Source organism: Martes martes (assembly GCF_963455335.1).
Source record: "Martes martes genome assembly, chromosome: 13".
NCBI lineage: Eukaryota > Metazoa > Chordata > Mammalia > Carnivora > Mustelidae > Martes > Martes martes.
Window position 1 is genome coordinate 92946686 of NC_137901.1, and position 15375 is coordinate 92962060.

The 15375-nt window shown below is 53.2% G+C and overlaps 1 protein-coding gene across 4 annotated transcripts in view; it reads right to left on the reverse strand.

The window, feature by feature from the left end:
- Positions 1-15375, reverse strand: part of POLE (DNA polymerase epsilon, catalytic subunit) — a 52598-nt gene that overhangs the window by 16333 nt on the left and 20890 nt on the right. For all 4 annotated transcript variants that reach the window (XM_080820912.1, XM_080820911.1, XM_080820910.1 and 1 more), the window contains exons 21-32: positions 11827-11975; positions 10575-10667; positions 10236-10380; positions 7567-7724; positions 7033-7228; positions 5695-5909; positions 4071-4173; positions 3573-3653; positions 3342-3464; positions 1402-1614; positions 900-1109; positions 584-727 (exon numbers count right to left, since the gene is read on the reverse strand). In XM_080820912.1, coding sequence (XP_080677038.1) covers positions 584-727; positions 900-1109; positions 1402-1614; positions 3342-3464; positions 3573-3653; positions 4071-4173; positions 5695-5909; positions 7033-7228; positions 7567-7724; positions 10236-10380; positions 10575-10667; positions 11827-11975 — 1830 coding nt within the window. The remainder of the gene's footprint in view (positions 1-583; positions 728-899; positions 1110-1401; positions 1615-3341; positions 3465-3572; positions 3654-4070; positions 4174-5694; positions 5910-7032; positions 7229-7566; positions 7725-10235; positions 10381-10574; positions 10668-11826; positions 11976-15375) is intronic.

The window sequence follows — 15375 nt, forward strand, 5'->3', positions numbered from 1 at the left end:
CTCCGCAAAGGAGCTCTGAGTGGAACGAAGTCACGCGGCTGCCATTTACAGGAAACGTCCGCAACAGGCTGACGCAGGGGCAGAACAGCTACCAGCGGTTACTGAGGGCTGAGGGAGGGGAGATGCGGCTACAGGTCTGGGTGTCTTCCGAGGGTCATAAAAACGTTTAAGGCAGACTGTAGCAGAGGCTGCGTGACCGATACACACGAAAGCCACTGAAATGTACGTTTTAAATGAGTGAATCATGTGGCACGTGAGCTCTATCCCAGCAAAGCTGTTTCCATCAGAAGAGCCCCGGACCAGTGTCCACCTAGGCCCTCCCCTGTGCCATGGACATGAGACACAAGAGGAGGGCGCACCAGGACAGCACGGCAGCTCTGCTCACGGAGCAGTCCATAGACACTGTTCCAATTCTTACAGCACCCCAGGAGGGCTCTCGGGAGACACGGGTCTCACTGACGGTCACCTGGCTCATTAGGCTTTATATCTGCGGACCCCCTTCTTTATGGGGCCCCTCCATCGGGGTGGAGACCACGTGAGAGGCCGAGCGGGCAGCAGACCACCAACACCTGCGGCCCCGTACCTTGCGATAGGAAGGCCCCTCCTCGGCTTTAGCCACCCGCTGGTTGACGTAGAACACGCGGGGAATGGTCAGCCTGATGCAGTACAAATCGCTGCCGATGACCGCCCACAGCCTGAACAGGCCCGCCTGGCTGGTTTCACTGATCTGAAAGGCAGGGAGCATGCAGCAGCGTGCGTCGCCTTGTCGCGGGAAGCGCTCGCCAGCAAAGGCCCATCCCTTCCCTCCATGCCAGACCATCGGAGGGTCCCCAGGACCTTCCCACCGGCTGCGCTGCTGCCCTCGGAGGCACCTCACTCCCACCGATCGCGGTCCACACCTGCACGATCTGCCACGGAAGGTCCAGGATGCTGCGGGCGGTCCTGCGCAAGAAGCTCCCCAAGCCGGTGGCGGGCCTGTCCCGGACGGCCCCGGGCCCAGGTTCGCCCTCTGCCACCTCCAGACGCCGCCTCTTCTTGCGCGCCAGGCGCTGCCGGGCCTGCAGCTGCCACTTCTTCTTGTGGAAGCGGAGCCAGACCAGCCACTCTTCCTAGGACAGACGGTGCGACAGGGCAGGAGAGGACAGAAGAAACGCAACCGAGGAGCACGCGGTAAAACAGAAACGCCCTCCTCAGCGACTATGTCACGTGGCTTCCAAGCCCAGGTATCTCTTCTAAGGACTGGACATCTCCTCCTGACCCCCTCAGAGATCAAGACCCATCCATCCTGGGGTCCCCAAGCTGCTTAGCAGACTCCACGGGACACGGCGAGCCACCGCGCGGGCCCATCCGCTGCCCTTGTCCCCTCCTCCCCTGGCCACTCCGGGCTCCGAAGCTTCCTACCTGGGTGGTTCCAAGGGCCGGGGGCTGCCCCAAGATTTCCTGCCAGGGCACCGTGGGCTCCAGGTCCTGCGACTCCTCCTGGCTCTCCCAGAGGACGCGCTTCCTCTTAGTGGCAACAGGGACTGCCGAGTGTGGTGGCTTCACCAGACCAAAATCCTCCATGTCGGGAGCACCAAGGCTCTGCATGCCTTCTGGAGCCTGTGCCGTGCCCACCTGCAGAGACCCAAAGGAGACTTAAAATGCCACGATCTCTCAGGTAATTCCACCTTGAGAGGTATACCATATGTCAACCGAACAGTGTCAACTGAACGGGATAAAACACAATTGTACACCAGAGTGCGCACTGACCAATCTACTTTCAATTTCAAAGAGCGAAGATAGAGGGGCGCCTGGGTGGCTCAGTGGGTTATTGCCTCTGCCTTCGGCTCAGGTCATGATCCCAGGGTCCTGGGATGGGATCGAGCCCCGCATCGGGCTCTCTGCTTGGCGGGAATCCTGCTCCCCCCAACCCGCCTGCCTCTCTGTCTACTTGTGATCTGTCAGTCAAATAAATAAAATCTTAAAAAAAAAAAAACAAAAAACCAAACCAAACCAAAACAAAACCAAAGAGTGAAGATAGAACAAAACATCACTCAAGCATGACTACGAAGCAAACACTTACATCTTTCCACGTTTGCTCCAAGGCTCTCCCCTTTTTGTAAGAAATAAAATATCGCAAAGCACAGGTCCCTTCTGTCTCCCTCAGGCCCCCAGTTCCCAGCACAGTGCCTGTCACTCCCCGTACACTGTGTGCTTGTGCTTCTGCGGCATGCCCTCAAACGTGCACCCTCCCGTAAGCTGCGGTGCTGGGGTCCCACGGCACACATCCCACGGCAACCTGCTCTTCCCACGCATTCAAATCTTAAAAATGAAGTAAATAAAAATAAAGTAAAATAAAATAAAGCCAGAAGATTCATCTATCTTGACAAAGATTTGTCTATTTCCTACGTCTTTTCAAAGACTAAGGTTTGGGATTTACTGTTTATTTCCCTCATTCTTGCTCTTGCCTTTTATGACTTCTGTCTTTCTCCCTCCGCAGCTCAGTATGGTGCTACGACTCTTTAGCTGAAAGCTTATTTGATCTCCTACTTGTTTTTCTTTGCTAACATCTTTGCAAACAGACACCGTGCATGTAAGTGTTCTTTCGCTGCATACCACAAATTTTGATAGAATCAGTACTCTCTTTTCTTTTCTTTTTAAGTTTTTATTTATTTATTTAATAGACAAAGATCACAAGTAGGCAGAGAGGCAGGCAGAGAGAGAGGGGGAAGCAGGCTCCTCGCTGAGCAGAGAGCCCGATGTGGGGCTTGATCCCAGGACCCTGGGATCATGACCCGAGCCAAAGGCAGAGGCTTTAACCCACTGAGCCACCCAGGTGCCCCAAGGATCAGTACTCATTAAATATTTCTAATTCCAGGGTCACCTGGGTGGCTCAGCCTTTAAACATCTGCCTTAGGCTCGGGTCATGATCTCAGGGTCCTGGGATCGAGTCCCGCAACGGGCTCCCACCATCCCCTGCTTGTGCTCCCTCTCTCGCGGTCTCTCTGCCAAATAAATGATAAAATCTTTAAAAATATTTTCAGCACTGGAGAATTTTCTTTTAGCTCTTCTGATTTTAGATAAGCCCTTCAATATACCCTTCAGTATTTTCTACGGGTTTTTATTTTCTGGTTTAGAAAACGAAACTCTGGCACAGTGATTCACAGAGTCCCTGAATCCAATGAGCACCGTCACAAAGAAGACAGTCTGTCTCCCTCACGGACGGCTCAGTGCATCCAATCCCAGAAGACCCCCAGCAGAAAATGAAGACTCGACTGCCAGGCGCACCTTTTTACAAAGAAAAGAAACACCCGAGACCCATGAAAGGCAGCAGCAGGGCCCCACCGGCCCGGGCGCACTACCTGTCTCCTGCCCTCGAGGACGAAGAGCTCACTGATCTTCTTCTGCTTGCAGACATCGTTCTTCTCCAGAAGTTTCTTGTGCAGCCAGTCGGGGTGCTTGACACGTGGTACTGGGTTCTTCACCTACACAGAGGGGCACGGATCACCCGTCCGAATGGCTAGCACAGGCCAGGTCCGGGGTTCCGGGGCCACGGAGCCCCGTGGCGCCCTGTCTGCGCCGGCAGGCCTCACCTGCTGCAGAGCCGCAGGGATTGTGATGATCTTCTGGATGGCGCTCCCCAGGCGCTCGATGTAGTAGTCCCAGTCCAGGATCTGGGCGGCGGGAAGGGGACAGCGACAGGGCGTGAGAGAGAGAAGAGCAGCAGCAGCGCCGTGTTCACTCCACACCGAGCACCGCGCTGAATGCTTCCTATGTCCGCTTCACCCGCCTCGAAATTCTGGGACAAAACGTACCCATTTCACAGAGAGGGAAACCCATTCCACAGAGCACTTAAATGACTCCCCGGATCCCAGACTTGGCAGGGCTGAGCCAGCCCAAGAACGCTGCGCCAGGGTCCAGGCCCTCCCCAGCACCGAGCTTTCCTAAAGTGTAACAAGCTCCTCGCCCCTTACGTATCAGGGGAGGATGACAAGACCAAAGACTGCAGACAAAATGCCGACCTGAGTCAGGGATGCTCTGCTGCCGACGCTTCCTTCTAAACATCTCAGAGGAACAAAGTCAGCACTCACCGTCCGGATGTCGAAGTCTTGGAGGGAAGAGCTCTTAAGCCACTTCCGGAGGAAGTGCTTCCTCACCGTGGGCTCTGCCTGGAAAATGGCAAGTGGGATGGCCCTGGGTGAAGAGAGGCACAGAAGTCACCAACACAAGAATATCCTCGACTCCTGTCACAGTGCTCGCCAACGTACACGCACTCCACATGGAAATAAGGGCCTAGAACCTCGTCGGTTACCGTGCTTTTACTTCAGGACGTCCCTTCGTATAAAGTACAGCTAATATGTAATGTTTAACAGATTTATTAGCTACACGATGCATCACTGTATTAAAATCTCGTGGGCAAACGCACGCTCCCCCCACCAGGCACCATTTGGTCTGTGTTGTTTGGCCATGGTTTGCAGAGCTGCGTAAATCACATATTCGCGTGTGTACGCGCACCGAGACCTCTCAAAGATGTCACTCATCGAGTCAGATACAGGAAGACTCCATCTGCTCTCCTCAAAGAAGAAGCTCCGCAGCACGAGCCAAGCGGCAGCGCAGCCGTCAACGTCCTCTCACCGGAGGAGATATTTGTTAACGTGAATATCGTGAACGTAAAGACACTTAGAAAGAACACTACCAACACCAGTGCACACACCACCTAGTCCTCTCCAACTTCACGCCCGGCCACTTTCTGTGAGAGAAACCAGAAGGATGAAGTCCCGTGCAGCTCTCCCGACCGTCCTCAGGTAGAGATGCACGAGATCCCTATTTGGGTGTTGACTGATCCCACGCAGGCTTCTCTACTACTCCCGCCCGTACGTATCCGGAACAAGACGAGTGGCGCCCGTGTGTGTCAGCGTGGTACAGGCGGGAGTGTGACGCCGTGCAGGAGCGGGACCCCACAGCACAGCGCGCGGCTGCCAGCCAGTCACTCCAACGCCTACACCGCCTTTCACCGCGTAAAAACACACCTGCCCATCTTCTGACCGAAGGACACTACGGCATTCCCAACATCTGCTCTTAAACTCAAGGTGAACACGGGGGCAGTGTGGCAGGGCACATCCCCAAACGTGCTCCCCTGTGACGGGAATCAGCACTGCTCTGCTCTGGCTCTGCTCTGAAGTGACCGTCACCCACATGCCTGTCTACAGGCATGAAAACTGCTATCGTCGCTCTTTCTTTCCAACCAGTAGATGCTTCTAAAACCCACACTTCCCGATTACGGTGGGTTTAAACATCCTTCCACGTACTGACCATCATGTTCTTCACTTGTGAGCTGCCTGTTCTTACCCGTTGCCTACTTTTCCTGTCGTCTTTTTCTTATGGATATAGAAGAATTCTTTACTCTGTATGTAATTTTTTTTTAAGATTTTTTCATTTATTTATTTGACAGAAAGAGAGCACAAGCAGGCGGAGCAGCAGAGGCAGAGGGAGAAGCAGGCTCCCCACCGACCAGGGAGCCCAATGTGGGGCTCGATCCTAGGACCCTGGGATCATGACCTGAGCCAAAGGCAGAGGCTTCACTGACCGAGCCCCTCAGGTGCCCCTTCCTGCCCTTTCCAAGGAAGCTCAGCTGGCTACGAAGGGACAGACATTCCACAACAGACTCAAGCTTCCAAGCCGAGCATCTGAGGCCTTAAGCGCGGCAACCCTCACCTCTCTGTGACAGGAGAGCCCTCGGGCTTCCGGGAGATGATGTAGCGGCAGCTCAGGCCCGCGTCCCGCACCATCTGGTCTCCCAGGAACTCAGCCAGGCGTTTGGCTGTGCTGATGGACGTGGACTTCTGCTCCCCATAATCTTCCAGCTTCCGAGACATGGAGCGGTTCTCCGAGATCAGCTCGAACAGCTCAGAGTCGGGCATGTTAGCCGCCTGAAGAGAGGCAATGGGCACAACGTGGCGCAGAAGGCAAGCAGCGCTCCCCAAGGCTCATGGGCAACAGCCCTCCCGGTCACTCGACTTTCTCCAGCCGTGCGACGGGGCTGCGTCACACCAGCAAACAGGAACACTTACAAATCCAAATGCAAAACCCTAACTGCCATGTCATTAAACTATGTAGAGGACGTTAAGAAATGTTTTATGAGCTATTAGTACCAAAGCTGGAGAAAAAGGGAAAAGACAGAACTGGCGATTTTTCTCCTAAAGGAAGAGAAAATCAGGGAAAGGAGGAGCGAGGAAAGAGAGAGACAATGTAAGCTGGAGAGCCACGGACCGAGTGAGGAGCCGAGGCATTCCTCAGCAGTGAGAAGTCAGGAGCAAACAGCCCTATAGGCTCCCACGCACACACACCCCTGACCTCACGCCCCCGACATCTTATAAGATTTGCTTGGCTCCTGTTTTGTGTGTTTTTCTCTCTTGGTGCTTACTCTCACGTGTGGGTCAACACTACAGAACAAGACAACACGCCAAGCTACAGCAGCCCACAGAGCCAAGGAAGACAGAAGAATGTTCCAGAATATTCCAGTATTTCTTAGACTCAGAAAGCCTCCTCTTAGCAAATACCACAAGAGAGGAGGGAAGAGCACCCGTACAAGTGTTCGAGGCGACATTACAGCTGCGGAAACCACACACCTAACTGATACCCGACGGCAGCGGACAGTCGTGTGAGCTAAGTAGCGCAAACACGATGAGATACAGACTGAGGAGCAACAGCCAGAGAACGACGCCATCCGTGAGAAGGCACCGTTAGAGGGAAGCCGGCACTGCTGTCCAAACCGCGGAAACCGCACACTCACTTACAGGGACTACAAGGATTGCGAGAAGCAAAGGTGACGTGACCACTAGCACGCTGTCCTACGGCTGCTTTTACTGCGCCATTTTTCTTCAAAGCGTTCCATCACTGGACACGGGGCTCCCACTGACAGGGATTCCGGGAGGCACCAGAGCCAGGGGAATCCCAGGCTCTTGTCAGAGTCAGCCCGGACCCACCCTGCTCTCCAGGAGCCCAGGGACACGAGGGTCCCCTGCAGCACAGGGAAGAGGAGGGTGGCCTTACCTTACTGTACAGCACGTCCAGCCAGTAATCGGCCACCTTGGCGACAGAGCTGTACACTTCCTCTAGCGTGCTGCCCTTGAGGAAGGCCTCGAACACCGAGGACTGGAAGATCTTAATCAGCTGCAGCTCCCCTCGGCGTTTGATCTCGAAGCCCTTTAGCTCAGCCAGGGAGCCGTCCTCATTGAAGACCGCATACCTACAATCACGGGCGGGCACGGCAGTGAACGGGAGCCCGGGAGGCTGGCTGCGTGCCCCCGGCCCTCCGTCCGACCTTCCCCTCTGGCCTCCGTCGGGCGGCCAACATCTCTCTACCCCGAGGCTCCTACTTCCGACAGAAGAATGACAAAAGGGCCTGCGGCCTGTGGAACCAGAATCTAACAGGTGGGGAGCAGAGGGGGCAGGATTATGTTTCCAAACTGAATCAAAAAGGTCAAAAAACTACTATTCCCATCTGGCCTCCTGGTCCACTTCCTGGATGGGTTAGGTCTCGTCTGTTCATTTTCTTCCCAAACACGAAGGCTACGGGATTCCTACCTCTTCTTCAGTTTCTTGCCTTCCTCCTTGGAGGCTGGAAGGATCATGGCAAGGTAGGGTCCGTCAACCTCGAAAAAGATGCTGTTCTCTGAGCGGGTGACATAGCTGAGTGAGGACGGCTCGGTCAGCTCCTGGTACTGGTCGTTGGTGAAGCCTTCCTGCGAAACGAGGGCAAGAGAGGGCTGCCTCACTCCCCGCCATTCTGGAAACGACAGCTGCCCTCTGAGGACTGGCTGCACCGGCAAACGGGGGCTCTTCTGCATAACGGACACCGCTTGGCCAGAGAAAGAGGTTAAGTTCTGACACCCGTCAAACGGGGGTGAACCAGAATGCATTCTGCTAAGTCTAGAAGCTTACACAGCTTGTTTCCATTCACAGAATATTCTGGAAAAGGCAGAATTATCACTGCACAGAGAACAGACTGGGTGGCCAGGATCTGGGGCTGATGATGAAGGAGCAGCTCTCGGGAACTGTTCTGTGCTGCTCTGCGGCAGTGGAAACACGACTCTGTGTGGGTCCAAACCCACAGAACCGCACTCCACGGAGAGTGACTTTCCGGCCAGGACGCCGGGAATCCCGAGAGGGACCGCAGCCTGGAAGACACAGCCCAGCTGCATTCTGTGCAGCATCCCGCCGACGGGCCGGCTTGTCACCCTGGCAAACCCTGTCCCGACGGGGTAGCACAGACCAAAGACAGAAACACTACACACACACGCTGCGCTGCAGCCGTACGTTCAGTGCGCGCGACGGCACAATCCCGAAGGCACTGTGCACACACACTAGGGCCCAACAAATAAACACACCAAGAGTGAGGGACAGGCTTCTCACCATAGGAGGACGGTGTTACCAAAGAGGAAAGGGGACTAGCCTGGGGCCAGACAGGTCAGCGTGGACTCACGTTCTCTGTTTTAAAGCACACACGTAGAGAAATCAATCCAGATGCGTGTGTGGGCGAGGAGGGTGTCAGGCATACACCTCCCTCCTGGCTCAGCCACTGAGAGAGCTAGAAGCACGAACACCCAGCAGCAAGGAGCATCTGTACCTGACCGTGGTTTCTAACACTCTCTCCAGTAAAAGGAACCTGGCTCCTTAGAGAAACAGCTAATTCCAGGGCTGGGACTGGGAAACTCAAGATGAGGCTGGAGCACCTTACAGGACCAGGAAGTACGAAAGTGCCTGCTAAAAAATAAAAATAAAAAAATAAAAAGCCCCAAACCACAGAACAGAGGCGTGCCTCAAGAATACATGGACGGGGCGCCTGGGTGGCTCAGCAGGTTAAGCCTCTGCCTTCGGCTCGGGTCATGATCTCAGGGTCCTGGGATCAAGCCCTGCGTCAGGCTCTCTGCTCAGCGGGGAGCCTGCTTCCCCCTCTCTCTGCCTGCCTCTCTGCCTACTTGTGATTTCTCTCTCTGTCAAACAAATGGGTAAAATCTTTAAAAAAAAAAAAAAAAAGAATACATGGACAGGGGCACCTGGGGGGCTCAGCAGGTTGAGTCTCTGCCTTTGGCTCTCGCCATGATCCCAGGGTCCTGGGATCAGCCCCGCATCGGGCTCTCTGCTCGGTGGGGAGCCTGCTTCCCCCTCTCTCTCTCTCTGCCTCTCTGCCTACTTGTGATCTCTGCCTGTCATATAAATAAATAAAACCTTAAAAAAAAAAAAAAAAAGAGAACGAATGTGCAGGCAAATGTGAGGCGCCCCGGCAGCCAGAAGAAGAAGTGGAGTCCAGGACCCAGCAGGACACAACCAGGTGCGCCACTACGCAGGGGTACGTGGGCAACAAGGGTGATGGTGCTCCCTACAGAAGGATTCCAAGTAATCCACGCGCCAGGAATGTGGGAGGGGACAGCCACATAGAACCAGCAACAGACACTCAAACCAGTGAAGATCAGGGAGAGTCAGGACAGCTGCGTCATCTCCGCTATCTCCCCAGCATGCACGCGCGGCTCTGGTAGTCTGAGCACGTGGCCAGACCGCGTGACACTCCTCACCAGGGGTGTGGGCTGCACGACCCAACGATGCACTCCCGCAGCAGCGGGACGGTGACGGGGGGAGTGGACAGGACCGGGGAGGGGAGGCCAGCAGGGCCGATCCTGACACCAGGCAGCAACAGGAGGGAACACGGGGCACACCACCTCTGGGAGGCCTCATTCTAATGACAGAAACACACAAATCTGAAGGAGAGGCAGGCCAGGACTCCTTGAAGACAGGGAGCTGCCAGCCTGGAGGGGACTGAGCAGACAGGACCGCACGTCAGCACGGGGCCCGGCCCCCCGGGCCCGGGAGATGCGGGAAATGCAGACTCCGGCTCGGTCAGTGTTGTGTGTGCGTGAATGCCTTAGTTCTGAGCACCGCGCGACAGCTTACCGACCTAACGTTAGAGGAAGCAGGCTGAAGGATACATACAACCTCTGTAAGTCTAACGCTACTTCAAAATAAAAAGTTACAAGCAGTACAGGAAGACTCACTCCAGCGTGAGCGTGGCACTCTTTGTACAGACCCTCGGGCTCTAGGAAAGCCTGAACAGCACCAGCAGGCTGGTCTCGTGTTCAGAAGGGAAGACACAAGCATGAGAACCAATGCAGTCCCCCTCCCAATCCCCATCAGAGTTGGGGGTGGTGCCAGGAATCCAGGCCCAGGGAAGCAGGCCCTCCCTGGAGACCCAGGCTCACCTTGACCATGATGTTTAACATGGCCCCAGGGTAGGAAATGGTCACCTTGGGCTTTTTTACACTGGTCGTCTTGATGACAAAGTTTTCAGGGAAGCTGTTGGGCAGGACGCACCATATTCCATCTGTGTCCAGCTCCAAGGGCCTCCTTCAGAGAAACAAAGAAACAAGGCCACATGGAGACCGGACCATGGCCTTCACCTAGGGAGAACCCGGTGTGAAGGTCCTTCCTGGCCGTGGACCCAGGAAACACAGTGCCCACCTGCTCGCTCCCCATGCCACCCGCCTGCCTTCCCCTCCAGGCTGTCCGCTCCCAGCGGCTGACCAGAGTGCAGCACTCACCCGATCTGCTCGATCAGCTCCCGGGCCTGAGTGATGATGTTGGCTCCCGTGAAGCAGACGATGCCTGCCATCTCCATGGAGTACCAGCGAGCCCTGAGAAAGACGGTCATAGCCTGGGGAACGGATGGGGCTCCCTCAAAGGGTCACTGCAGGAGGTCAGGAGAGGGAAACCAAGAAGGGGACATCGAAGCAGGGCAGGAGAACCACGGAGGAACTGAGCTCAGGACTGGAGACAGTCCTCCGCCCTCCTTCTGGGCACGGGGCCGGGAGACGCAGCAGCTCGCCACTGCACCAGCTCCCTCATCACCAGCCCAGGTGGCCGCACTTGAGCCCTCTTCCGCAGTCCCCAGCGCCATCTTGTGCCCTTGCCATCTCCCAGACCCCACGCTCATCCTAACTTCTCAGGAAAAACACGAGCCCTCCGACGGCCTCGGCTTCCTGCCAGGCATCTGCCTTACTGCCTCCAAACCAGGTCTCAGTGGAAGGCACCAGGCGACCCGAGGCCTGACGCTCCTGCCCCTAGGACTCCACTCCAGCCCAGCTTTCCACTCTTCCTTCTCGGCCATCAAAAAGCAACACAAAATACGGGCGCCTGGGTGGCTCAGTCAGTTAAATACCTGCTGCTTGGTTTTGGCTCAGGTCATGATCTCAGGATTGTGGGATCAAGGCCCACGTTGGGCTCCATGCTCAGTGGGAAGTTGGCTTGGGAATCTCTCTCCCTCCCTCTGCCCCACCCCCTCCCTCCCACTGCACACACACGTGAGCGTGTGCACTCGCTCTCTGGAATAAATAAATAAATCTTAAAAAAAAAAAAAAACAATAAATAAGATGACTTTCACTCGAACCCAATCCCCAGTGCCCCGTGTTTCTCCTTCTCCCAAGCTGCCATGCTGACCCTCCCCACAGGGACCCCTCCCCACAGCGCCCAGGCCTACATGACCGGTTCCCCATAAGGCTCTCACCCACCATTCAGATCCCACCTCGTTCCAGGTGCATCAGAAACAGCTGACCTTGGCTTTAAGGACCCCCACCAACTCTAGGCCTTCCTGACTGCTCAGACAGCCTCACGCCCCATATCAGTCACGCGGTGTGGCCCAGTGACTGCCTAGACCCTCTCCACCGCCTCCGTCCCAGAAACACACTGGAAACTACCAAGTCACCGTGCGCAGCTCACAACAGGGAGACAACGTGTCTGCAGCCGCACACTCCCCTCCCACCCCACCCCCTCCCTGGCCGCCCCGTGGGAGCGCACCCTCTGCGCATGACGTAGCCGTAGAAGGAGTTGAGGATGCACTTGTGCGCCAGCTGCAGGGAGTCGTACAGGACCTCCATGTTCCTGCAGCGCTTCACCTCGGCCGCGTCGCCCAGCTCCATGGCCGCGGAGAGCTTCTTTTTCCACACCTGGGGACCACACAGACACCGGTCACCTCCTCGGCTCTCCCAGCTCACGCTCCACGCAGTCAGTGGCCCAACGGTTTAAGAGTTTGAAAATTTCAAATCCATAGAAAACTTCAAAATCCAATACAATGGAAGACCATAGCCATGAGCAGAGAAACCACTGCTGACCCTTGGCCCTGTTTCCTTTTTTTTTTTTTTTTTTTAAAGATTTTTTATTTAGAAGATGGCGGAGAAGTAGCAGGCTGAGACGACATCGGGTAGCAGGAGATCAGCTAGATAGCTTATCTAACCATTGTGAACACCTATAAATCCAACGGGAAATCGAAGAGAAGAAGAGCAACAATCCCAGAAACAGAAAATCGATCACTTTCTGAAAGGTAGGACCTGCGGAGAAGTGAATCCAAAGCGACGGGAAGATAGTCCCCGGGGGGAGGGGCCGGCACCCGGCAAGCGGCGGAGCGACGGAGCACAAAACCGGGACTTTTAAAAGTCGGCTCCACTGGGAGACATCGCTCCAGAGGCTAAACTGGGGGGAAACCCAGGCGGGGTCAGCATAACCCCAGGACCCGCGGGGTCACAGAAGGACTGGGGGTGTCTGAGTGCCGCAGAGCTCGCAGGTATTAGAGCGGGGAAGCCGGCTATAGCGACAAAGCCGAGGAGTGAGCTCTAAGCCCGGGGTTACCTTGTGCCGGTCGCAGGCTGGGTGGGCTCGGAGCGTGGCCGGAGGCCACGGAGACAAAAGCGACCCGGCGCTTTTCTCCAGCTCCAACAATTGACTGCTTTCCTCGAGGCGCGACCGCAAGCCAGGGAGGCGGGACTGTTGGGCGCTTTGCTCTGAGAGCGCACTGAGGAGCGGAACCCCAAGCTCTCTGCTCCTCTGGGCCGAGAGATTGGGAGGCCGCCATCTTCATTCCCGTCCTCCGGAACTCTACGGAAAGCGCTCAGGGAACAAAAGCTCCCGAAAGCGAACCCGAGCGGATTACTTAGCCCGGCCCCTGGCAAGGGCGGTGCAATTCCGCCTGCGGCAAAGACACTTGAGAATCACTACAACAGGCCCCTCCCCCCAGAAGATCAACAAGAAACCATCCAAAACCAACTTCAGTCACCAAGAACAGCGGAATTCCACAGCAGGAGAAAGCAAATCCTACCTGGACAAAATGACAAGGCGGAAAAACTCACCTCAAAAAAAAGAACAAGAGGCCGTACCGAAGGCTGGAGACCTAATCAATACAGACATAGGTAGCATGACAGATCTAGAGTTCAGAATGACAATTCTCAAGGTTCTAGCCGGGCTCGAAAAAGGCATAGAAGATATTAGAGAAACCCTCTCCGGAGAGATAAAAGCCCTTTCTGGAGAAATAAAAGAACTAAAATCTAACCAAGTTGAAATCAAAAAAGCTATTCATGAGGTGCAATCAAAAATGGAAGCTCTCACTGCCAGGATAAATGAGGCAGAAGAAAGAATTAGTGACATAGAAGACCAAATGACAGAGAATAAAGAAGCTGAGCAAAAGAGAGACAAACAACTACTGGAACATGAGGAGAGGATTCGAGAGATAAGTGACACCATAAGATGACACAACATTAGAATAATTGGGATTCCAGAAGAAGAAGAAAGAGAGAGGGGAGCAGAAGGTATATTGGAGACAATTATTGGAGAGAATTTCCCTAATATGGCAAAGGGAACAAACATCAAAATCCAGGAGATGCTAAGAACGCCCCTCAAAATCAATAAAAATAGGTCCACACCTCGTCACCTGATAGTAAAATTTACAAGTCTTAGCGACAAAGAGAAAATCCTGAAAGCAGCCCGGGAAAAGAAGTCTGTAACATACAAGGGTAAAAACATTAGATTGGCAGCGGACCTATCCACAGAGACCTGGCAGGCCAGAAAGAACTGGCATGATATATTCAGAGCACTAAACGAGAAAAACATGCAGCCAAGAATACTATATCCGGCTAGGCTATCACTGAAAATAGAAGGAGAGATAAAGAGCTTCCAGGACAAACAAAAGCTGAAAGAATTTGCAAACACCAAACCAGCTCTACAGGAAATATTGAAAGGGGTCCTCTAAGCAAAGAGAGACCCTAAAAGTAGTAGATCAGAAAGAAACAGAAACAATATACAGTAACAATCATCTTACAGGCAATACAATGGCACTAAATTCATATCTCTCAATAGTTACCCTGAATGTTAATGGGCTCAATGCCCCAATCAAAAGACACAGGGTATCAGAATGGATAAAAAAACAAAACCCATCCATATGCTGCCTACAAGAAACTCATTTTAGACCCGAAGACACCTCCAGATTTAAAGTGAGGGGGTGGAAAACAATGTACCATGCTAATGGACATCAGAAGAAAGCTGGGGTGGCAATCCTTATATCAGATCAATTAGATTTTAAGCCAAAGACTATAATAAGAGATGAGGAAGGACACTATATCATACTCAAAGGGTCTGTCCAACAAGAAGATCTAACAATCTTAAATATCTATGCCCCTAACATGGGAGCAGCCAACTATATAAACCAATTAATAACAAAATCAAAGAAATACATCGACAGTAATACAATAATAGCAGGGGACTTTAACACTCCCCTCACTGAAATGGACAGATCATCTAAGCAAAAGATCAACAAGGAAATAAAGGCCTTAAATGACACACTGGACCAGATGGACATCACAGATATATTCAGAACATTCCATCCCAAAGCAACAGAATATACATTCTTCTCTAGTGCACATGGAACATTCTCCAGAATAGACCACATCCTGGGGCATAAATCAGGTCTCAATCGGTACCAAAAGATCGAGATCATTCCCTGCATATTTTCAGACCACAATGCTCTGAAGCTCGAACTCAATCACAAGAGGAAATTTGGAAAGAACGCAAATACATGGAGACTAAACAGCATCCTTCTAAAAAATGAATGGGTCAACCAGGAAATTAAAGAAGAATTGAAAAAATTCATGGAAACAAATGATAATGAAAACACAACAGTTCAAAATCTGTGGGACACAACAAAGGCAGTCCTGAGAGGAAAATATATAGCAGTGCAAGCCTTTCTCAAGAAACAAGAAAGGTCTCAAATACACAACCTAACCCTACACCTAAAGGAGCTGGAGAGAGAACAACAAAGAAAGCCTAAACCCAGCAGGAGAAGAGAAATCATAAAGATCAGAGCAGAAATCAATGAAATAGAAACTAAAAAAACAATAGAACAAATCAACAAAACTAGGAGCTGGTTCTTTGAAAGAATTAATAAGATTGATAAGCCCCTGGCCAGACTTATCAAAAAGAAAAGAGAAAGGACGCAAATAAATAAAATCATGAATGAAAGAGGAGAGATCACAACCAACACCAAAGAAATACAAACAATTATAAGAACATACTACGAGCAAC